Source organism: Cyprinus carpio, chromosome A25, assembly GCF_018340385.1.
Source record: "Cyprinus carpio isolate SPL01 chromosome A25, ASM1834038v1, whole genome shotgun sequence".
NCBI classification, from domain to species: domain Eukaryota; kingdom Metazoa; phylum Chordata; class Actinopteri; order Cypriniformes; family Cyprinidae; genus Cyprinus; species Cyprinus carpio.
This window is the reverse complement of record NC_056596.1, coordinates 1,522,914-1,549,655: the sequence shown is the minus strand read 5'-3', so window position 1 is coordinate 1,549,655 and position 26,742 is coordinate 1,522,914. Positions and strand designations below refer to the sequence as shown.

General features: G+C 31.5%; 2 protein-coding genes and 1 pseudogene across 2 annotated transcripts in view; 1 reads left to right on the top strand and 2 right to left on the bottom strand.

Annotated features, from left to right (window-relative positions):
* The window catches only part of LOC122134525, a 47,167-nt pseudogene extending 37,778 nt beyond the window's left edge, over positions 1-9,389 (bottom strand).
* A 7,020-nt stretch (positions 9,390-16,409) lies between these two features.
* Positions 16,410-20,876, bottom strand: LOC109064558 (fibulin-1-like). The gene is made up of 7 exons (XM_042715890.1): positions 20,819-20,876; positions 20,597-20,683; positions 20,342-20,519; positions 19,259-19,413; positions 18,946-19,182; positions 16,662-16,787; positions 16,410-16,588 (listed from the first exon to the last, which is right to left on the bottom strand). Exons 1-7 carry the CDS (start codon positions 20,874-20,876, stop codon positions 16,410-16,412), a joined length of 1,020 nt encoding a protein of 339 aa, XP_042571824.1.
* A 3,943-nt stretch (positions 20,877-24,819) lies between these two features.
* LOC109067459 (prickle homolog 1a) overlaps positions 24,820-26,742 on the top strand; it is a 24,747-nt gene continuing 22,824 nt past the window's right edge. Inside the window, exon 1 of the mRNA XM_019084392.2 lies at positions 24,820-24,975. The gene's annotated coding sequence lies outside the window, so the exon portion shown is untranslated. The remainder of the gene's footprint in view (positions 24,976-26,742) is intronic.

The window sequence follows — 26,742 nt, the reverse complement described above, 5'->3', positions numbered from 1 at the left end:
ACCGTAACGTTATGAAGTGACGAGAATACTATTCGTAAACAAAGAAAACAAGACAAGAGAAGCTTTTATGGGTTTGGAACGACATGGGGGTAAGTGATTAATGACAACATTTTCATTTTGGGATGGAATATCCCTTTAAGTAGAAAACATTGGCAGATATTTCTTCTTGTTTTAATCATAAACTCAACTGATCAATTTCTTATAAAACAAGATTGATTATTTTACATCAATTTGTTTCTCAAGTAAATGAATATTGATTTAAGAAGTGTTTTTTTGCTTTATATATTGTCTTGAATTTACCTTCATAAGACCTGCAGAAACCCTGTCAAAGACTCTCTCTTCTCTGCTTGATATGTTGACTAAAGTTAACTTAAAAGGGAATGTAATTTTTTTGATGATAAAACATTCGTCTTTCTGCAGCTTATTTTACAACCGTTTTGTGGTGCGACCTGTGGTGCACAAGCAATCAAAATAAAATCTAAACGTTCATATGTTTCAGTTTGATAATTAAATCAGACTCCTGAAGGTTGCTGCTCTTAAAAATGTGCTTTGCGAGAAAAAGGGCATCAGAATCATTTGTTTTGACATTACTCTGTAATTTTTCAAACATTTTGTGTGCATTTTACTTGATTTAAAATGAGAACGTTTTTTAAAATCTATTGACAACTAAACAGAAACCTTGAGATCTTTCTGTAGTCTGCGGTACAAAAATACAAAGCTTGATGGGATTTATTGCATTTACAAAGTGAAAAATAAATTACAAAAATTAAAATTTTACTCTTGTACATTAAAAAAATAAAAAAATAAGAAAAGAAAAGAGTAATAGTTTATAATAATAATATAATAATAATAATAATAATAATTATTATTATTATTATCATTATTATTATTATTATTGCTGTTGTTATTGTATTTTAAAATGTTTATTATTATTATTATTATAATTATTATTATAAATATATTAGTATAAGTAGTAGTAAAAATTATAGTTTTTACTATTGTACTATAAATAATAATATTATAATTAACTAATTTAATAAATTACTAATATAAATAATAAAAATTATTTAAATATAAAAAATATAATATTTTAAATAGTTGTATTATATTTCCATTATATATATATATATATATATTTTTTAATTGAAATAGATTGCAATAGCAGGATTTATTTATTTATTAATTTAATTGATTTTTATTTTTAATTTGTATTTTTTTTAAGGACGTTTGAGTTGCGTGCATGTATAGAGCAAGTATTTCTTTTGCCAGTGGAGTATTTTTATATATCTAAGTAACAATAACTTAAATATGAAATGTTAGGTTATTATTATAACAATCGCAATGTGAGTTTTGGTCCAATCATGCAGCACTTATTTATGGGTTTAGCCCTGCAAAAACTGGAAACACTGTCACTTTGTTGGTGCTATAAATTATTGCTTGTTTCTGAAAATGTTTACAGCAGCATATAGCACTAGCAACATCAAGTCCATGGGTTCAATTTCCAGGGAATGCAATTTAAAAAAGTAAACCTAAAATAGATGAAAGTAAATGCGCTCAGAGTGTGACTGCTTGTAGTTTGACCAGAGAAAGATGGCGGAAACCTGTTTGATAACAGTCATTATTGTTCTTTTTAGCTTTTTTTAGTGATGCTAGTAGTGCAGAAACAGTGCTTTACTTAAAACATGTACATTATGAGTAGCTTGTATCTTAAAAAAATAGTTGCAAACAAGCATATATGCTGTCTTATATCAAATCGCAGGCTTCGAGGCCATGGATTGTGATGACACATTATGTTAATAGTTGAGGTTAATGGATTCGTACAACGGTCTCCGTGTTGCTCAAAACCAACCACAGTGTCAACAAATATTGTTTCAACAGTGACGTGTCTCGTAAATCACATCAAGCCCCTTTATTGTAATCCACAGCCCAAGGGAAACGTGACGGAGGAGCCTCTGCGCTCAGTACATCCGTGATTTATCCACACCAGCTGTTCTCCAGCACTGACTCACGTCACATCCGTCCATCCATAGGACCACCGTTGAGTCTCATTGAAAGAGCTTCTGGTCACAATATGAGGCTCGGGACCATAAGAACAGCGTGTTCGGAAAGATGTGGCTCCTCGTAACTGAGTGAAGGAAAAGGCTTTCATGTGGTCGCGTCGCACATGAATGGTCAGACAAACACACACATACAAGACGTCATGACATCATGCCGGGATGCCACACGACCGCGAGTGTCTCCGCCGGCAAAGACGGCAAATTCGCTGCCAGTTGTTTGTGGCTCTTTTGTGTTATGGTGATTTAGGAAGTCTATTCTCTCGGCTAAGAGAGTAAACTATACCCGTGACGTTTGCACACACAAAGACGGCCAATTTCACTCCTCAGGGTTTCATTATAATGCGTTTCTTCTCAGTCACACTGATCTTTCATGTTCAGGCGCCATTGTGGAGTAAATTAAATAAAGATTTTTACATGAGAACAAACAAATATGTACATATTTACATTATATTTGTTTGCTAAAAAATCAAACTATTCATCCAAATCAAGATTTTTAAGTCTTTATTTAATGCATTACAGTAGTTGTCTTAAACTAACAATCTTACATTTTGTACATTATTTACTGTTCTAGGTTAATTTATAAATTTATGTTACAATGAATTTACATTACAAATAAATATTGTTTGTTCATAATTAATACAATTAAAATGTTAATAAGTATATTAGTAAATGTATAAACTAATGTTAATGTAGATTTTTGAATACGTTAGAAATATTTTTATTGTAGTTTTAAACTTTTTTGTTTTTATTTTTTAACTGAAATACATTATTATTATTGTTATTATTATTATTATTATTATTATTATTATATTATTATTATTATTATTATAATAATAATAATAATAATACTATTATTATTATTATTATTCATTTATTGTATTATTTTTTTATTTATAAATAATTATAAATAATATTAATGTAAAAATTTTTGAATATAGTAGAAGTATTTTTATTGTCCTACTATTAAGCTTTTAAAATCATTTTCAGTAATTAAAATTAAGCTAAAGTATAGTATAGTATAATAGAATAGAATAGAATAGAATAGAATAGAATAGAATAGAATAGAATAGAATAGAATAGAATAGATAAATCATACTAAAATAACACTGGTCAGTTAATGACACCTAATGCATTAAATGTTAATGCACTGAATGTTGTTGTAAATTTTGCACCAAAATAACAGTAATTATAAGTAGTAGATTTATGGATTTTGATAAATGATTGATCAGCCTCAAATAAACTAAAATCTGTTATGAATTACAATACTGGTTACACTGTTGCAAAAATGTTGCCAAATGTTCAGAGTTTGTTATATCGGAAAGGACAGACTATAGACAACAAAACTTTTGTTCATAGTTGAATGTCACTAAAATAATAAAACTCGTCTCAACTTTAATTAGTTTCAAAGTTCATAGCCGCTTATTTTGTGGAACGTTTTAGACGTTTCACTCTAACTTATATAATCTATGAATGAATTTCATTTTAATATTGCTTCAAGGGATGTCAAAAGAGTATGTTTCTCATCAGTCTCACCCACATTTCTATAAACTCAGAATAGTTGCCCTTCCCAATAACCTTTGTGTGAAAGCGCACCAACAATAACTGTCTGGACACCAAAAAAAACCTCTTTGTGAGCTTTTCAAAGTGTCCTGGAAAAACAGAGTGAGTAGACAGAGAACACATTAAAGTCGGTCATGCCACAAAAGTGGGAAACAAGGCCACATGCTTATAAAGAAGGAAAAACATGGGCTCGGGATGAACAACACATGGACGAGCGTCTTCAAACACAGCCGAAAAGGCCGCAAAAGATGCCGTCGACTCTGCAGGCCTATCATCAGCAGGACCAAGATAGGAATCACACTGTCGGAATGAGTTAGATTGAATAAGCCTCTCCGTGTAGATTCATGCTTCCCGCTAACGTGCTCCCGCAAAGAGACACATATGCATTTGGTTTGTTTAAAGAACAAAAAAAAAAAAAAAATGAGAAGAATCTTTCGTAATGGGAAATTTGGTCAGAAAACCACTTGATGCAAATGTAATTTCCAGACAGGAATGCCTCAGGGCTCGGGCTGCAGTCCGCTGGCATTGTTAGCCACATGCCACAGTGACACTCACCCACGATCATCCCGTGATCCAGACGCTTGATTATGTCAAACGAGTTTCCGGACGTTTCCTTCCAGGATGTTGTAGACGATCTCCGGGGAGTCCATGTGGGGAAGGTGAGAAGGTGTGGGGGATTTTAGGAAAACAATTTCTGGGAAGAAAAAAACATGGATTTTTTATTAGATGACACTTTGGCGGGTGTGTCTCACTGGGCTGAGATGTTCAGAGTGAAGAAACACAGAATTGAGGCCTGATGTTTGGCTCAGTGATCACCATTGTTTCGCTATTGTCAATTTATTAATGAATTTCTGCACCCTTCTGTTTATGTATGTGAACAAGCACGCAAAGATTTGGTCGACGTGGATAACAGGGTTGTGCAATATTCAGAAAGGCTTCTTTGAATCCACAAGTGTGAATTTGAATTAATCTGGCCACAATACACATTCTATCTATCTATCTATCTATCTATCTATCTATCTATCTATCTATCTATCTATCTATCTATCTATCTATCTATCTATCTATCTATCTATCTATCTATCTTCTTTATCTAGTCTGTCTGTCTGTCTGTCTAGTTGTCTGTCTGTCTTTATCTAGTCTGTCTGTCTGTCATTGTCTATTATTTCTATCTATCTATCTATCTGTCTGTCTGTCTGTCTGTCTGTCTGTCATTGGTCTATTTCTATCTATCTATCTATCTATCTATCTATCTATCTATCTGTCTGTCTGTCTGTCTGTCTGTCTGTCTGTCTGTCTGTCATTGGTCTATTTCTATCTATCTATCTATCTATCTATCTATCTATCTATCTATCTATCTATCTATCTATCTATCTGTCTGTCTGTCTGTCTGTCTGTCTGTCTGTCTGTCTGTTATTGGTCTATTTCTATCTATCTATCTATCTGTCTGTCTGTCTGTCTGTCTGTCTGTCTGTCATTGGTCTATTTCTATCTATCTATCTATCTATCTATCTATCTATCTATCTATCTATCTATCTATCTCTCTATCTGTCTGTCGTCTGTCTGTCTGTCTGTCTGTCTGTCTGTCTGTCATTGGTCTATTTCTATCTATCTATCTATCTATCTATCTATCTATCTATCTAATCTGTCGATCTATCTATCTATCTATCTATCTATCTATCTGTCTGTCTGTCTGTCTGTCTGTCTGTCTGTCTGTCATTGGTCTATTTCTATCTATCTATCTATCTGTCTGTCTGTCTGTCTGTCTGTCTGTCTGTCTGTCATTGGTCTATTTCTATCTATCTGTCTGTCTGTCTGTCTGTCTGTCAGTCTGCCTGTCTGTCATTGGTCTATTTCTATCTATCTATCTATCTATCTATCTATCTATCTATCTATCTATCTATCTATCTATCTATCTATCTATCTATCTATCTATCTATCTATCTATCTATCTATCTATCTATCTGTCTTGTCTGTCTGTCTTGTCTGTCTGTCTATCTGTCTGTCTATCTATCTATCTATCTATCTATCTATCTATCTATCTATCTATCTGTCTGTCTGTCTGTCTGTCTGTCTGCCTGTCTGTCATTGGTCTATTTCTATCTATCTATCTATCTATCTATCTATCTATCTATCTATCTATCTATCTATCTATCTATCTATCTATCTACTATCTATCTAATCTATCTATCTATCTATCTATGTCTATCTGTCTGTCTGTCTGTCTGGTCTGTCTGTCTGTCTATCTATCTGTCTGTCTGTCTGTCTATCTATCTATCTATCTATCTATCTATCTATCTATCTATCTATCTATCTATTCTATCTCTATCTGTCTGTCTGTCTGTCCTCTCTGTCTGTCTGTCTGTCTGTCTGTCTGTCATTGGTCTATTTCTATCAACCTATCTATCTATCTATCTATCTATCTATCTATCTATCTATCTATCTATCTATCTATCTATCTATCTCTCTATCTCTCTATCTCTCTGTCTGTTTGTCTGTCATTGGTCTATTTCTATCTATCTATCTATCTATCTATCTATCTATCTATCTATCTATCTATCTATCTATCTATCTATCTATCTATCTATCTATCTATCTATCTATCTATCAGTCTGTCTGTCTGTCAAACTCCAAGACTTAAAATTAGTTGTTTTTGAATTTCACTAAATTTAATGTCTATTTCCTTAGTCAAATTATAATTGCAATTCTGCATTCTAATCCAGTTTGCCACCTCAATTCAAATGAACTTTTAAATTCAGCAATGCAACTGGAACATAAACTGTATTCTTAATTCAAATCTGAATAACCCTGTTCAGTACTCAAGGGGCTGATAGTTAACAATAAGCACTGATAGTTTAACTAACTTCCTTCTCTACATCGGTCCCACTGTAGCGACCCTGGTGGAGAGAATACAGCACATACTTGCAGTTATAATCTGAAGTCTGACACATTTCAGGATGAAACAGAGTACAAAGTCGAGCTTGTGAAGCGTTTGCGTTCACTTGTGTTTTAGGCTTTATAGTTGAAGCTTGAGCTATTAAACATTAAATTACACCAATCTATGCAACAGCAGCTGTAGGCATGTGCAAAGCGTGTTGTTTTAACAATAAGAAAGGCACCAAATTTGGATCATATATTTACATTTACATTGAAAAGCCTACAACAGAATAGGAAATCACTGCCATACCTTCAGGTTTGTTGAATTCTCTGAAGGTGGGAAGCGAGATGGCCGTGTGTGAGATGGAGAGGATGGGATTGAGCATGCAGGAGATGTCATTGGGTTGGCAGGACTTCACACATCGGATAATATCGGCACGATCCACCCTCGGCCTGCTGGAGGAAGACAACACAACCGTCTGAACCAGAACCAAGCCACTGACCTTTGTCCTGAGCTACACGTCAGTTTTTTCTGGGCTCTGCCAGAGGAATACATGCTAATGATGCAGGATTTGGTTTCCCCTGTCGGCACCGTTCTCAGTGACGATATGCTAAAATGCCAAAGCGCTTCAAGCACAGTAGGGCCCATTGTGAGACAACTCAAGCAAACAGGCCATGATCTCTGGTGATGACTGGGTAAAATAATCTTCCTTCACAGTTGAAGCTCTCCAACAACCGGATGGTTTCCAGCAGAACCCACCACAGAACCAAGCACCCAGCGGGCGGGTGAAACCTTTACTGTATAAATATTATTTGCACAAATGCACTGGCCATTCTTAATATGGAGCTCATAACACAAACAATCAGGTTTTTAGGGGGTAAAAGTCAGAACAGATGACGACGAGAGGCCAAGAATCACACCACAGGAGAACTGGTGGTCGAGTTTCCTGTTAGCCACTCATGGTTTTTTGATGCTTTTTCGAAGTTGTGACATTGATGTAAAACTCTTTCCGAAAAAATGTTTGGTTTAGCTGCGCATTCCCGGTTCGGTATCCCAAAATCTCTATGGAATTTATGGAACGAGGGAGCTTTAAATCCTGACAAGACAACTCCGACTATTTAAAGCTGTGTTGGGTAATCAAACACAGACTTTGGATCACAAATTAAATATCTGATTATTTTTCCTACATAGTGAAGAGATTAAATTGTTAAATCTTGTTAAATCCCATTGCATTTTTTTTTTCATTTGGTATTGGTTAATATTTGATTTATATATATTTAGTTAACCTTTACTGTCATCGAATGCTCACTTTAAGTCTATAAATGTATACACCTTATTAAAGACACTTAAATTGAATATTAATTATGCATACTGTATATTGTAGTGTAATACATGTAAATTCACTTGTAACATTTAAAACAATTATAGATATAAAAACTTTCTAATATTTTGTCTAAAAAAAAAGTTTAACTTAAACTTGCCACATTTCAAATTAAAATATCAAAATTATATACATTTAAGTTTTTGTTTGAATTTGTTATATTTTTAAGATCTTGATTACTATGTTGACTAAAAAATAAAAAATCATTAGTTTTAGACAAAATGTACATATTTATTACTTTAATACAAAATGTAACATTTTATATAGTATTTTGTCCAAAAAATAAAACAAATAATAAAATCTAAAAGTAAAATACAATGTTGTAATTTAATACAAAATTTAATATCAAAAATATATAATAATTTTATATAATAATTTTTTAGACAAGATAATTATATCTTGTCTGAAAAATAAAACACTAAAATTAGTTTTATTTAAACAATTTAAATAATTAAAAATATATATTTTATATTGTGTATACAAATAAAACGCTAAACTTAATTTTAGACAAAATATTTTTTTATAATTTAGCATAAAGTTTAAGATTAACATTTTAAAATATTTTATCTAAATCAAAAAACAAAAAATAGTTTATTCATCTCTTTACACAAAACATTATAACATTAATCATTTTTATACAAAAAATGTATATTGAAACTATAATATGTTGTTTAAATAAAAAACAAAACAAAAATTAGTTATAAACAAAATATATGTATTTCAATAATTTAATACAAAATATAAGATTGACATTTTATAATATTGTTTGTAAAATGAAACACTGGAATTAGTTTATTAATTTACACAAAATATTATAAAATTAATACTGTGAATACATTTTTTTTTTAAATGAATAACAAAATAAAAATATGAAACTCTATATATATTATATAACAGCTCTAGTAAAGTGTGTTGAAATGTGTGCATCTGTTCCTGCAGACGTGCTGTGATTATTTCACCCTTTGATCGGATGCAGGAGCTGCAGAGAAACCCCAAAACTAAGATCAGGTTACGGCCGAGAGGAGAGAAGCCCCTGACAGAGAAGTCAAGCCACTGCTGGGCACAGACCTGTAATTAGCAATTAGCGGGTGGGTCCAGGTTTAGCTTAGGCCTGAGCCAAAGCCACAAAATGTTCTCCCTGCTTATAATACTCGTGCACGACAAAGATGGAGAAAGAGGGGCAAACGGCACAAATAAAGAGCCCAGAGCTCTCTGCTAACATCAAAGCTAACATCAAGGCCTTGTGGCGAACGCGGCGGGGGGGAGATCCATCGCGTGGGCCAAAACGCCAAATCCCCATGTGTGACTTGAGGGGAAAAACATGGCTTTTAGACGGGCCGTGTTTCTGGTCAAGCAGAAAGTTCTTCTTTTTCTCTCTGGTAATTATTATTTATAGTCAGTGTCTTGATAGCAGACCAACACAAACACTGCGGCCCATCATTTCTCGGTGCACGGCGGCGATGTAGCTTCGCCACAAATTGTTCAGAGCACTGTCCAGAGCCCAGAATCCCATAATTCACTGTCAGAAAGTGTGTGTGTGTGTGTGTGTGTGTGTGTGTGTGTGTGTGTGTGTGTGTGTGTGTGTGTGTGTGTGTGAGGTGTTTAATGTGTGTGTGTGTGTGTGTGTGTGTGTGTGTGTGTGTGTGTGTGTGTGTGTGTGTGTGTCTGAGTGTGTAAGTGTGTGTGTGTGTGTGTGTGTGTGTGTGTGTGTGTGTGTGTGTGTGTGTGTTGTGTAATGTTGTGGTAAGTGTGTGTGTGTGTGTGTGTGTGTGTGTGTGTGTGTGTGTGTGTGTGTGGTGTGTGTGTGGTCTAATTGTGAAGTGTGTTAATTTTTTTTTTTTTTTTTTTTTTGTCCTTCCTGGTGGTGTGTTGTGTGTGTTTGTGTGTGTATGTGTGTCTGTGTGTGTGTGTGTGTGTGTGTCTGTGTATGTGTGTGTGATATTTTTTGTGTTTGTGTGTGTGTGTGTGTGTGTGTGTAACAAGTGAATTAAAATATACTTAACATAACAGTTACATCCATTTATTACATATAATAATGTAATTTTTTTGCTACACAAGGATAAAATCTTGTTTTTTTTTTAATTTGGTCACTAAAATCTATTTTGTATTTAGACAATTTATTTAGAGAAATTATATAACAATTGTAACAATTTCAATACAAAATGTACATTTAAAATGTTACAATATTTTGTAAAACATAAAACACTAAAATTATTTTTTTCATTTATTTAGACAACATTTTAATAATATTAATTCAACATGTAAGTTTAGAATTTTACAATATTTAGTTTAAAATAAATAAAACTCAAATTAGCTTTTAATGAATTTTAGACAAAAACCTATGGTTTTAATATTAATACTAATGAAAATAAAACTAATAAAAAATGCTAATAAAAAACATTAAATAATTTTGAATTTATTTATTTAGACACAATTATACAATTTTAATAATATTAATACAACATGTAAGTTTAAAAATTTACTATAAAATAAATCAAACAAATTAGATATTTATTAATTTAGAAAAAATATTATAGTTTTAATGTTAATATGTAATGTAAGTTCAACATTTTAGATTTTGTCTACATTTTAAAAAGTAGTTTTTATTAATTTTAGACTAAGAAATTATACAATTTTAATAATTTCACTACAAAATGTAAATGTAAAATTGTACAATATTTTATCTAAAATAAAACACAACAATTATTTGTATTAATTTATTAGACACAATTTAATCTTTTTATTTTTTTCAGACAAAATATTATTCAATAAAAATTAATAATTTACAGTTCATAATATTTTGTCTAAATATTGTGTCCTAAAATTAGTTTTATATTTAATGTGTTTAGACAAAATATTATACATTTTTAACATCAGACTTTTATCAGTTATTGGTTTGCGCTAATGATTTTAAATAGCTTAAGCAGTCTAGCTTTCCTTTATTTTCTTGTTAATATTGTTTGTTTGATTAATATTTCCCAATTACCAAAGTCACACGTACAGAATGAAATTCAATGTGCTCCCCTTTTGTTTCACAGCAATATAAATTATTAAAGCAGCATAAAGTGGATTTATTAGCTTCAAAAGAGCATGTGTAAAAAATAGAAGATTTAGCCAACACATCCTGTCTAGTCACGTGTCTTAGCACTAGCATGAGTGTGTTTTAACCAGCAGTTAACATCTCTCAGAGCTCTCTGGTGGTTTTCATCAGATGGCTTCATCTGTTTCTGAGTGTATGCTGGTGGATGAGCGGCTAATGTGGCCTTTAAATGCAGGATAAGAGCTCAGATGTCTGGTTAATTATCCGGCAAACCGCTTTAATGATTAATGGATGCTCGCTACATGACTAATTAAATGTTAATAAATTCATGTCTGCCTGGGTTGTGCATGTGTGTGCGACTCGGCCATTTTCCATCTCCTGTTCCAAAAAATAAATAAATAAATAAAAATAAAAAATAAATATATATATAAGTTTGGAAACATTACTATTTTTAATGTTTTTGAAAGAAGTCTCTTCTATTTATATACAGTACAGACCAAAAGTTTGGAAACATTACTATTTTTAATGTTTTTGAAAGAAGTCTCTTCTTGCTCATCAAGCCTGCATTTATTTGATCAAAAATACAGAGTGAAAAAAACAGTAATATTGTGAAATATTATTACAACTTAAAATAATGGTTTTCTATTTGAATATACTTTTTAAAAATAATTTATTCCTGTGAAGCAAAGCGGAATTTTCAGCATCATTACTCCAGCCTTCAGTGTCACATGTAACATCCAGTCTATCACATGATCATTTAGAAATCATTCTAATATTCTGATTTATTATGAGTGTTGGAAACAGTTCTGCTGTCTAATAATTTGATGAATAAAAGGTTAAAAAGAACTGCATTTAGTCCAAATAAAAATAAAAAAAATTCTAAAAATATAATATATTCTAATAATATATTTTTCTTTACCTATCACTTTTATCAATTTAACACATCCTTGCTGAATAAAAGTATGATTGTATTTAAAAAAAAAAGAAAAAAAAAATTACTGACCCCAAATTACTCACCAGTAGTGTATATTGTTATTACAAAATATTTATATTTTAAAAACATAGCTTCTTTTTTCTTTTTCTTTTTTTTTTTTACTTTTTATTCATTCAAAGTATCCTAAAAAAGTATCACATGTTCTGAAAAAATATTATTAAGCAGCAGAACTGTTTCCAACTTTGCATAATGAATCATCATATTAGAATGATTTCTAAAGGATCATGTGATATGATCCTAAAAATTCAGCTTTGCATCACAGAAATAAATGATCATTTAAAGTATAATAAAATTTTAAAAACTATTATTTTAAATTGTAATAATAATTCACAATATTACTGTTTTTTCTGTATTTTTTGATCACATAAATGCAGGCTTGATGAGCAGAAGACACTTCTTTCAAAAAACATTAAAAATAGTAATGTTTCCAAACTTTTGGTCTGTACTGTATTTTAAAAAAACTGACAATGCTACATTCAGTAAATTTTTATTAGAAAATGAAGGACTAAAAATAATAGAATAAAAAAATAAATAAAAAAAAATCACCAAAAATGACACCAGTTGCTTTGCTTGGCCTAAAAGCGCCATCAAGTGGCCCGGGACAAACAAAGGTCACATTGAGCAGAAGATCTGATCACAGCGTGGCTAGAATAGTCTGAGCTACAGTCACAGACTACAGTACATGAAAACAGAGGAAGAGGAATCTCTCGTTACACTCTCTGATCATATTCATGAGCGCTTGTGAACGCCACCAAGGGACCTTTACATTAACCATCCTACCTTAGCAACTGTTGCTGTGTGGCTTTTTATTTTACTGTGTGATAACTCAACAATTTATTGAATGAAATGTGAAAAGCATTTGTATCTGCCATTTTTCTTTAAGTATTAATTTCTACCACTTTATGTTTATATTTTACTGAAAATATATGTACTGCAATTTTTAACTACTCAATACACTAATTTAACCGAATTAATATATATATTATATATATATAGTATATATATATATATATATTATATATATATATATATATATATATATATATATATATATATAATTTATTATTATTTATTGGAAATTTTGACACTGTATATGCATATTTTACTGAAAATCTATTACCACTTTATGTGCATATTGCACAGGAAATCCTTTTTTTTTATTTACATTTATTGTGATTTTTTTTATCCACTTTGTGCAGATTTTACTGAAAATATTTTTAAAGATATTTTTAACCAATTGATGTGCATATTTTACTGACAAATTATTTTTTAAATTCAATGCAATTTTACAATCACTTAATATGCACACTTTACTGAAAATCTTTTATTATTATTATTATTATTATTATTATTATTAATTACAACCTTTTCATTTCTAACACTTTCTGCATACATTACTGGAATGTTTTATATGTATTGCAGTTTTTAATCACTTGCGGTAATTCAACTGAAATCTGAAGTGCATTTTTTAATCCATTTTGTGCGTATTTTACAAAAAAAATCTTTTTATCATTGTTTTTAGCCACTTCATGTGCATATTTCACAGAAAATAATTTTTTTTTATTTATTAAAATTTTTAACCAACTGATGTGCATATTTTCCTGGAAATCTTTTTTTTTTTTTTTTTTTTTTTTTTTTTTTACATTTATTGCATTTTTTTAACAACTGTATGAGCATATTTTCCTGAGAAATTGTTTTTTTTTCTGTCATTTGAGTTTTTTTTTTTTTTTTTTTTTTTACCACTTTGTGCATATTTTACTAAAAACTGCATTTTCAAGTCAGAAGCAAATCAGTATCAGTATTATTTATATACTGTTATAATTTGTGTTAATATTTTGAATGAGCTTTAATTTTAAATTTTAATTTAACTTTAATTACTAAAAATATATATGTATTTTTATATTCCTATTTAGGATTTATATTTATTTAAGTTTTGTTTGAGTTTTAGTTCAGTTTTTGTTCTTATTTCCAGTTAGTCATTTTACTGAATTTAAACTCAGTCCAAGGCAACATTTTTAATTTTCATTTAGTGCAATTTTTCATTTAATATATATATATTAATTCCAGCTCTATTTTAATTAACAAAAATGCAATAATTTTTAATTTCCATTTGTTGCACTAAATGACAAAATACCCTCCATTATGTTCCAACCAAAATCACATCATAACTAAAGTTTCCAAATCAGTAAATGGGATCTTTCCAGAAGGACTTGGAGGCAGCATGATTACAAGCCAAGCGCTCACAGCGACTGCGAAGGGGAGATGGACAGAGAAGAGAGGGGTTAGAACGGTGACTTGCGGAAAAGTGTGTGATTTTAAGGGGGTGGGGTTTGTTTGGGGGGAGGAGCATCTGCAGTGACATCACAGATTGATGTGTGAAGCATTCCATTCACTTTCTCCATAGAGACGCTGACACTGAAGTACATGATGTCACGATTCATCTGAGATCGGCTTGGTCTTAGAAGTCTTTCTTTTTTGGAATCCATATGGAGAAAACGAATGGGAAAAATACTTGTTAACAGGGATTTTGTCTGGCAAGACTTGCAAAACATAAAGCGCGTATTAACGAAACTCTGTGCACTATTCATGCATTGCTTCCGCAGCTATCTTGGATGCATTTTTCATGCACAATGTGACCAGCAGATCTGTTAGAAACTCCACTTCTTCTGTTAATACCTACCTGCATCATCTCAGCTATCTGGGAACTCATATACCATATACTGTATGATCTAATAGTTTCGACATATTTGTAATTTTAGTTTTTTTTTTTTTTTTTATAAAAAATAATGTATACATTTATTGATATTTTATATATATTGAAATAAAATTTTTAATTCTGAATATATATATACATATATATATATATGTGTGTGTATTTATATTTATTATTTAATATATGTATATATAGTATATTATATATATTAGATATATATATATATGTATGTGTGTGGGGTGTTTGTGTATGTTTAATTAACACACACACACACACACACACACACACACACACACACACACACACACACACACACAATTTGCATATTATATATTTATATACTAAAAATAAAATATATTTTAATTTGTTGCATTTGAAAAGGGAGTTGGAAATGAGCTTTGAGATCAGTGCACTGACTCTAATATGACAAATATGAAAGTTAAGTCAAAATAGTTTTTATTTCCCACAGCATAAAATCCGGTTCAACAATACACACATATGTGAAAAAAATATTTTAACAAGTAAAAGAAACAGCGCATGTGGATACGAGTTATTGCCACAGTGGTCTAATATGACAAGACACACATATGTGAAATAATTATGACAAACAGTTACAGTACCAGTGCATATTGTGTATTGTGATATATAAGTATAATAATATGTTAAGTTTGACATGGTGTTGTTTTATCACTGATATGCTATTTTTTTTTCTAGCTTTTCTTTTCTAGTTTTAGTTAATATTTTGAATTAAAAATAAAAAAAAACAATAAACTTCACCATTCATCAAAACCTTAAAATTAAAAAATCAAAAAACTCAACAGAAAAAGTAAAAATACATTAAAATCCAAAAGAAAAAAGAAAAACAGGAAAAATGAAACAAAACAATAAAAAAAAAAAAAACAAAATCCAAAATAAAAAAAATCAATTTTATTATTTTGTTTTCACTTTAATTTTAAAGTATTTTTTTTTATTTTTTTTGTCATCATGTTGTTGTTGTTTTTATAAATGTAAATTAAATCAAGTTAAAGTAAACGAAAATAAAAATGATTAGATGAAAAAAAAAGTTTTTTTTTGCTCGCTTTTCTAGTTTTTGTTAATATTTTGAATTAGATTTTAACTATAATAAGAAACTTTAAATTGTTTTTTTTCACAGTGCCTTAAGTTACATTTTGAAGAACTTTACAGAAAAAGTAAAAATACATTAAAATACAAAAGAAAAAAAAACAAAGAAAATATGCATCAAAACAATTTAAGAAAAAAAATGAAAACAATTGCAAAATACTAAATTTTATTTTTAGATTTTTTTCACCTTAAATTTAATAATCTTTTAAATCATGTCATAATTTTTTCAAATTAATTTAAATTGAAGTTTTAGTTTATTTTAGTACATCAAGTAAACAAAAATAAAAAATAATTAGCTGATTTTTTTTTAAGTTCAGTGTTTTATTTCTAGCTTTTCTAGTTTTGTTAATATTTTGAGTTCGATTTTATTTTTTATAGCACCTTTAAAAGTTGCATCTCAAACCTTTTTACAAAAAAGCAAAAATATATTGAAATATAAAAAATAAAAAAAAATTCAAAATCATCATAATTTAATTTTTATATTTTTATGTTTTCACTTTAATGTTTGTGTTCACTTGAATGTGCTTTAGTAATTCTGTTTTTATCATTTTCATTCATTTTTAATTTTAGTTTTTTTTATGATGATTTTCGAATGGAATGACGTTGCCTTGGCAACCAGTGGAAATACAAGCTTAAGGTATACTTCTGGTAACGTTTATTTACTTCAGTTATTAATTTCAGTTCTGATTGTGATGGTAACTTGAGTCTGACCCTGGCAGCTGCGTCCGCTGGGGGTGAGGGTGTATCCTGCGGCGGGACAGAGGCACTGGAAGCTGCCCGGTGTGTTGAGGCAGCGGTAAGAGCAGATGTGTCCACCGGTGGGCAGCGCACACTCATCGATGTCTGAAGGAAACATCACAGTTACTTCCTCCTTTACAGATATGCTTGCATTTGACAGCAAACATCAGCCGCTCACCTGCACAGGTGACCCCGTCCTCGTCGCTCAGCTGGTAACCACGACGACAGTAGCCCTGGTACGACCCGTAGACGTTGGCACACTCCTGACTGCACGGGCTGCTCTCGCATTCATTGAGGTCTGGTTAAAGCACAGGTCAGTGCATGAATGAAGGCTGAGGGAGAGTGAGGAGAGGAGGGATCATTACTGTACTTGTAGGAGCCCTGGGTGTTTTCACAATTGTGCGCACACAAAAACCCCAACAACCACTGAATTCATATATTCCAGATAAACAAACAAAGAAACACATCATACAGATCAACAGGTACAAGTAAATATCTTTAATAATTAAAAATAAATATTTTTATTATATTATTAGCATTAATATTATTTTAATATTATTATTATATTATATTTGATATTTTTTATATAATATTTTAAATATATTTATATTAATTTATATATATAATACTTAGATTTTTTTATTCTTAATCTAATTGGAAAATATAGTTGCATTTTTTTTTTTTTTTTTTCAGTTAAAATTAAAAAAGAGAACTCAGATTAAGATAAATATTACAGTTAACGCAAAAGTGAAAATTTCAATTATTCCTGCAATAAAAATCATTTTTATAAATACTTTCATATTTTAATTATCAACAAAATTATATTTATATATTATTATAATAATTATTATATATAAATTATTCACATTTTTATAACACATTTTCAAATTAAGTTGCATTTAAAAAAGGTAAAAGAAAATACTCTATATATATTATCATATATAGACTATATATATATATATAATATATATATATATATATATATTTATATATATAGTTTCACACATTTATTTAATTTTTTTTTTACATGTAAAAAATATATGGAGATGGAAGTTGTATACATTCCTGCATTCATTGATGTCTGATGTTCAAGAGAAAGAGATACAGCACACAGAGCAACAGGAGACAAAGAATGAACAAATGTTTTCTGGCTAATAAATTCAAATGCATCAACCCTGGTGTGGGTTTGAACCTGCAACCTTTTATTGAGCGGCTCTTAACCGCTAACCCACAGCACTCACCCCTCACAAACACAAATAAAGCCCTTCAATATAAAGCCAACCATCCAATCACATCGGTACGAGCCCACCACATTAATACAGCCGTGACCCTCACAGGAGTTATCTGGCCCCGCACACTCGTCGATATCTGACACACACACACGCACACGCACACGCACACACACACGCACGCACACACGCACACGTTAAAATTAAAAATAATTATATTAAAATTACATTCACAAAACATTTATTTATTTTTCATAATATGATGCATTTTTGAGTGAAATATTACTATGTAATATATTTATAGATATCTTAAAATATAAAATACATATTATTTTATTTTATTATTATTATTATATATATATATATTATATAATATATTATATAATACTATTATATATATATATATAACTATATATAACTATATATATTTGATTTGTGTGTGTGTGTGTGTGTGTTACTTTTGTTTATATTACTGTTGTTATTATTATTATAATTATTATTATTTTTATTTATTTATTTATTTATTTATTTTTGTGATTCTGATTTGTAATATGCTTTGTGCGCTACCCACTGGTTGCTGACCAATTAATAAAAAAAAAAAAATAAAAATACATATTGTATTTATCATATTAATTAATGTTTTTTTTCTTTTGAAGTCTTGATTTTCAAGCATTTGTATTATTTAATTTTCTCTCTAAAGTCCACTTATAATATTAGTCATACAGTGCTACTGCACCTTTAATAATTTTATGTGTAAAAATTTTAGATATTATAGAATCATAAATTATTTATTTAAATTGAAAAACAATTTATTAATTAAAATAATTATAAATTAATAGATTAATTAAAAATAAATGTATTTATTAATTTTAAACAAAAAAATATTATTAAAGCAGGAAGCATTTAAAAATATATATGAATTATGAAAAATTTATCCTGTAATATTAATAATTATAATATATATTATTATTATTATTATTATATTTATGTTTGTGATTATTTATCATAATTATTATTATTACAGGAGTAATTTTTCACTTTGCACTAAATGTATTATTTGCCTTATTTATCTAAATGAAAACATTTAAACTGAATATGAAAAAAAAATTAATAGCATTAAAATATGTGTTGAAAATGAAATTAAACAATTATAAATTATAGAATTCTATAATAAATTATGTGTATAATTATACAATACATAGATAAATTATGACAACCGCTTCTATCTTGCACTTCTGAGTGAAACGTTGTGTGTTGTGTAGAGCGGGACGTTATTTAATTCGATTGAGTGCATGTTAAGCAGGTGACTGTGATTTGTTTGTGTATCCATGCAGCGCGTCCCGTCGGGGTTCAGATGGTATCCCCGTCCACAGGTCACTGAGTGTTTCTGGCAGGTGTAGGAGCCGACCGTGTTGAAGCACATGTGCCCCGCTGGACACGGCCTCGTCGCGCTCAAGCACTCGTTGACATCTGTCACACACGAGAGGAGCGTCATGGCTCTGATGCTGCACACAGAGCTGCGTTCGTCTGCTGGTCTCCGTCTCACCGATGCGGCTCCCGAGAGCGTCCTGAATGAACCCCGCGCCCAGCATTCTGGGACGGCAGCGGAACGATCCGGCTGTGTTCTGACACTCCAGCTCAGCTCCGCAGTTATGAGCTCCTGTCTCACATTCATCAATGTCTGGAACCACAAACAGACAACTCCAGTGATCATAAGTGCCAATTAGAGCTTTGCTGTTTATTATTATTATTATAAATAACTGAGATATGGCATATACCTGTCGATTAATCGTGATCTGGCTTAGTGTGATTATCAAATCAAAAACGCTGTGACTTAAATAAATATGTCACAATAAATAATAATAATAATCATAATAAAAATTATTATTATTACTATTATTATTATTATTATTATTATTTCGTAAAGTATTGCTATATAATAACAAAACCTACAAACAAACACATTAAACCTGGGGGTGTTTTTTTTTTTTTTCTTTTCTTTTCTTTTAACTACTAAATATATCACAAAATTAAAAATTACAATTATTAAAAACAATTTTTTAGTAATTAATACACTATATTATTATTATTATTATTATTATTATTATTATTATTATTATTATTATTATTATTATATTTTCATTTTTCAAAAATATCAATATAAAAATCAACAAATTATGCAGCCCTACAAAATACATTAAATCTTATTTTATTTTATATTTATTTATTTTATTTATTTATTCTTTTTTTTTTTTTTGGAATATAATTGTTTTATGAGAAAAATCACAAATTACATTTATTTTTCTTAAAAAGACCACAAAAGGCATCAACTTCTTTATATATATATATATAATTTTTGAAATATATACTTTTTTCTCATCCTAAAAAAGGTCATAAAAAGGCTTTTTCCCCCTTATTTTCTTTCTTACCTTTTTTTCATTATTCTATATATTATTATTTTTTTAATTTCTATCTATCTATCTATCTATCTATCTATCTATCTATCTATCTATCTATCTATCTATCTATCTATCTATCTATCTATCTATCTATCTATCTATCTATCAGTAAACAGACACATTAATCCTGTTTTATTTACTGCATTTTACACTGCACTCACAATTTTTACCAGAAAATCCCACTTGAAGCAGGCTGTGAGTGTGTCTGACCTGCACACGTGTTGTTGTGTGTGAGCTGGAAGCCCGTCCCGCAGCTGATGACCCTCTGACAGCGGTGTGAGCCGAGTGTGTTGATGCAGTGTTGGCCGGCGCCGCACTGATGAGAGCCCAGCAAACACTCGTTGATGTCTGCAGACACACAGAGGCTCAGACTCCAGAAGCTTCTTCAGATCAGTCTAGAGGTTTCTTAGTGAACATTTACTGACCCTCGCAGGTCTTTCCGTCCACCTTCAGATTGTATCCCTCCAAACAGGCACAAGTGCCGTTAAAACAACTCTGAGAACAACCGGAAGCTTTGATTCACACACAAACAACATTAACACTCTACACATGAACACACAGGGACTGGAAATGAGTGATATGTTCATCAGATGCATTTGATTGTTTTTATAGGATTGCGTAGTACATTAGGAGCAGGTTCTAGTTACCTTTGCACTGATCCTCTATGTTTAGTGCATCACCCTGTGATAGCTGTATATCTGTCATTTTAAAAACATAAATAGTGTGAATGCATTAAAGACTAGAGGTGAAGTGGTGTGAGCTCATGAGCACTAGAGGGCAGAAGAGCTCATCTTTAAATCACTCCAGACTACAAACACCAGATCCAATATTGACAGTTTGAGGGACTTATGGTAATATTGAGACAATAACTAAATACCATGAAAACCTGTCAAGAAAAATAATTATATATATATATATATTATAGATTATATATATATATATATATATATCTATATATATATATATATATATATATATATATATATAGATATATAAATATATATATATTTATTTATTTATTTATTTATTATTATTTTATTTTTCTTGACAAAATTATTATTGGAATAATTATATTTTTAATTAAGAAAATTAAGCCTGTTTTTAGAACCATTAGGAATTTTACATTATGATTGATTATGAATGAATGAATGAATCCAATTGTCCTAAAAAAGCTTAATTTTCCTTAAGTTCTCAAATAAATTTCAATTTTAAAACACATTTCTTCTTTTTTATGGTTTTATATATTTTATATTTATTTAATAATTTATTGATTTTTATATAAATAGATTTCAATATTTTATACATATAAAACGTTTTAAAAATACCTTTTTAAATAGAAATTTTGTGTTTTGTGTGTGTGTGTGTGTGTGTGTGTGAGAGAGAGTGTGTATGTGTGTGTGTGTGTGTGAAAGAGAGAGAGAGATGAGAGAGTATGTGTGTGTGTGTGTGTGTGTGTGTGTGTGTGTTGTGTGTGTGTGTGTGTGGTGTGTGTGTGTGTGTGTGTGTGTTGAAAGAGAGAGAGATGAGAGTATGTGTGTTGTGTGTGTGTGTGTGTGTGTGTGTGTGTGTGTGTGTGTGAAAGAGAGAGAGTGAGAGTATGTGTGTGTGTGTGTGTGTGTGTATGTGAGTGTGTATATCTGTTTGTGTGTGTGTGTGTGTGTGTGTGTGTGTGTGTGTGTGTGTGTGTGTGTGTGTGTGTGTGTGTGTGTGTGTGTGTGTGTGTGTGTGTGTGACATTCAAAAGTTTGAGATCAGACTGGGATCAAGATTTGTAATGTCTTTAAAGAACTCTCTTCTGCATATCAAGCCTGCATATATTTGATCAAAAATACAGAAGAAAAAAAAAACTGAAATAATGTCAAATATTATTGCAATTTATAATAATGGTTTCTATTTTTTTACACTTTAAAATATAATTTATTCCTGTGAAAAAAAGAATAATCATCAACACACAACACCACACTCCACAGTCACACAATACCCTATAAAAAAAAAATAACAAAAAATTCTTTTCTTAAAAAAAAACAAAAAAAACAAACTACTCTCTGCTTAAAACAAGAACAGATACATTGAATGTGTTCTTCTAACAGTGCAAACACAGGCACAGACTCGTGGAAGCTCTTAATGCTATTCTCATTGAGCCAAGAGCATGTTTCACACCAAAAACCTCTGGATTAATTATTGTAAGGTATACAAAAAGGGAAAAACAGCTTTAGATTTCCATTCAAAGAGCAAAATCCATCAAGAGATGGATGAGGAGGAGAATCCCAGCAGGAGATTAAGAACTTGAGCTGGTTCTCCAGTGGGACGTTCAGAAGTGGTCCACATCTTTGCCTAATTAGTGTAGCGCTTATCCTGCGGGAGACGAGCTGAGCTCTCAATCTTATTTAAGGATTAAACGCTCGGTCCACACGTCACGAGTCCAGGCTCACGCTTTCACAGGCCAGCGTGTCTTTAGTGAAGATGTGCTTTCACAACAAAACACACAGTGTCTCCACAACACGACGCCGGCATCAACAGAGAAAATAAAAGGTACGCCTTCTTTCTTTGCGTGAACATCTGGGCGGTGTTATGCAAATCTTCCCACATAGTGACGTAGAAATGTGGGGGTGCGTTTAAACGAAGGGTTTCAGGGAGGCGTGGACGAACCTTAACTTTTATATAAAGAATATCTCTTTGGATTTGAGACTTTAGTCTTTGCAACTTCACAGATCTTCTTTATGCACCAAGAGCTTGTAACACTCCAAAGAGAAAGGACAAATATAATGCACATTTCCAAAGAGGGCTCTTTAAAATCTCAATTTCATTTTCATTCTCCCGAATGAAAACCAAACTGAGACTGCTTTATAGCTTTATGTCAACAGTTCTCTCATTTGTATCTCATTATAAGTAATTTTAGGTGAAACATCCGAGACAGCATTGACGCTTTGCCATGATGAGCTAAGAAAGAGCAACAGCTGAGCAATAAAGCTTTATTTTAGGCTTTTTTGGCTCCAAATATGGTGGGAGTGTTCCAAGAAAGACTAGATAAGAGCGAGTGTGACGGCTAATGGTTTATTAAATCAGCTCTGAAGATATGAACCACTGAACCATATGAACCCAACGTCTTTAAGAGCTCCTGATTATTAAAAATGATTTAAAACAGGTTTATTTTTCTGACCACTGGCAGATCATTTGATGAGAAATATTTGAGATCATATTGAGATATCTGGTCTTCTGCTTGCAGACTTTGATCTTTGAGTTTTGAGATCTTCTGTGAATCTCAAGAAGAGACAGAAGCCAGATTACTGGGACTTTATGACATAAATCATCATAATTATGAGAGAGAAATTCTAACTAATGAGATGGTCCATGTTGACTTACAAGATCAATGATTTATACTTCAACTCACAAATATGACAGTATGTCATAATTTAGACTTTTTATGTAATAATTTTGACTGTACAGTACATCTCATAAAATGACTTACTTTTGACTTTTTATATCATAATTTCAACTTTTGATATAAATATGACAATTTAGACTTTTCATCAACATATTGATATGACTTAAATTAGACAAATTTTGATTTCATCTCATAAAATAACTCATCATAGTAAATCATAATTTTGACTTTTAATTTAATAAATGACTTAATTTAGACTTTTTCTATAATAATTTAAACTTTTCATCTCATAAAATGACTTAGTGTGTCATAATTTTGACTTTTTATGCCACATATATGACTTAATATGTCTTCACTTTGATTTTTGTCATCATTTTGACTTTGTCACATCACAAATCTGAATTAGTATGACATAATTTCGACTTTTATGTCATAAATGACTTCCTATGTGTTCATAAAGATCATCATTTCTGATTTATCAGAGCATGATTTATTTTCTTAAGCGTGCTTCCATGCATTTCTGTCTAGGAGAAACAACTAAAGTGATCTCATGCGTAGTGTTTCGTTCCTCTCTCCTCTTCCGAGACACTGAAGATGTCTTGACATTGTTTTCTCCGTGTCTTTATGACTCCTTTAGTAACTTTAGTGTTTCTCATTCAGTCGATGCGTGTGGAAATCAGTCCCAATGTGCGCGTTTAAGCTATAAAAAACTCTAATTAGCTCAGCATAAAAACAACTCGAGTCAATGGAAAGCTATACCATGCTCACAAATAATCACGAGAAGATGAGAGAAAAGCCAGCTGAAAGGAAACAGATTATATGTATAATACATTTTATGGTTCAGCAGATACAGTGACCGAACACAGATATCCTGTAACTAGTTACTGACTCATCATGCCACACTCCAGTAATCATCTGAGATGTAATGACAACACTTAATGCAAAATTATCCGTTCAAATAATGGCTTGAAAACAATGGACAATATCTCTTCATGGTTCTGTCATCCCAGCAGAACTAGAAGGTTCAGTCAGAAGCACTGCATTCACATTCAGCATAATACAGCATGGATTTCCATCAAAGTTACTTAGAAAATGAGTAGGCTATAAACAGCATGGACTGTTTAATACAGCACACCTCAGCAAACGGAGTAAGATATTTAGGTACTTCATACACAGAGATCGCTTCTGTTAAAGCAGCGCGGGCAGCGAGTCACGTGACCAGAACCTCCACAAAACACACTCTCGCAAACTCACGCATTCCCACTCATCTGTGTGTGTGTGTGTGTGTCTTGCTCAGATGTGCAGTTTAAAGCCCCGGATCAGCAGTGACCCACGCCAATGAGCGCGAACGCGGGTTTGCGCTGCTAATAAACAGGATCTGTGCTGGAAAAAGGATTTTTTGAGGGGTCGAAATATTCGGGTAAGTTCTGACGTGTGGCGTTTAATAACTAGCGTGTGAAAGACTAATGGATGCATAAGGTGGCTCTTTGTGATTTCGCATCGAGAGAGTCTCGTGAAGCTGTTCGTTCGGTGTGTGAACTCGTTATCCAGGTCGTGCTTTCAGAAAGCGGCTTGAAGTTGCCAGAAACGCTGTCACGCGCAAAAGCATTTGTTACATGTGTGTCCAAGAGTCCGGACTCAGCTGCGCCTGTCACTTCAGAGACAACTGCTCTGTGGGTTATCTACCATCTCGAGCTTCACCAGAAGGGCTTTGATGGTCATCTTCAGAGCTTTTCCCTGCTTCACTGATCGCTATCGCTGGCTTTATAGACTCTTAAAAACCAAGCTGCTTTACTGATGCGATCAGTGTTTCCATGAAGAACTTTTAACATGATTGCACTAAAGGTTCTTTTTAGTAGCTTGTGAACATTTTCTTCACACTAAGAGACCCCGGATCTTCTAAGAACTGTTAATTTAAAGGTTCTTTGGGGAAAAGTTCTCAAAAGTCTTATTGGTTTGACACTTCAGTGTCAAGGTGAAGTAGTTGAGATGGGGGCGCTCTCTGCTGGTGCTGAGGAGTGAAGTCAAGGATAAATCAGCCATGATTTAGTGTACAGTAGTGCCTTCAGATCATGTCAGAGCGATGGGGTTTATGGGATGAACAGCAGGGCCAGAGGAAATATGAGGCGTGAAACTAGTGTTAATCATAAGTATGTTTTCATTGTTAATGTTGACTTGAGTTTGTGTGTTGATGAAGAATCACTTGGACACTACTTCAAAACTCACTGAGCTGGTTCATCATGAGGCTTCCCTTCAGCCGGTTTATATAAATATACAGACAGAGCAGAGCTTATCTAAATAAAAAAAAAAACACTTCTTATTTTCTTATTATTATTACTAAACAAAAACAAACTTAAAGACTAAACACTAAAAAATCAAAATCAACATGAAATCTAAATTGATTTACTGTATTTCCTGAAAGTAATGCAATTAACATCAAGCATGCAAAACAACTGATAATCCACAAGTAGTCCACAGCACTCCAGTCCATCAGTTAACATCTGGAGAAGACAAAAGATGAAACACATCCAGCATTAAGATGTTTTTAACTCAAATATGAGTCTATAATCCATAATAACACTCCCTGCAGTGAAAAAGTGTTCTGGTGTGAATCAGGAGAGAAATCTGCACAGATCAAGCAGCGTTTAAACAGTTCTAAACAAATATGTGACTGGATTTTGATGTGAGATAATATCGCAATAATTTTGACGACGATGTAAAATTTGAAAATATCGTGAATATCGAATATTTCAAATTCAAGCATACTTTTCCAAAAGAATGCTTTACCAAAAATGGAACATGTTATTGTGGACTGCTTTACACACCTGTACTACACGAGTTTTCATGAGTGCGGTTGCCAGATATCAAGAGCCCAAATCCCCTAATCAAAGCTTCGCTGTTATATAGATCCATTTTCTTCCTGGTGTTTTGCTTATTTTAAACAATCTGGCAACCATGCACATGCAAACGCTCGCTCCTCGTTGCAGAAACGCTGCCGCAGATGATCTGAAAAACAAACAAGCTGGAGTTTAGCGATCTAAAATAATGAAAGCATCATTCAGCCGGTCTGTGTTCTGTCATGAGATCTCGACTGTACTGTTTCCAATTGTGGTCGCTGTAGAAATGCACTCAATCGCTGTTGTGTGGATAGAGAAACATAGGCTTTGGCAATCTGGAATTAGTAATA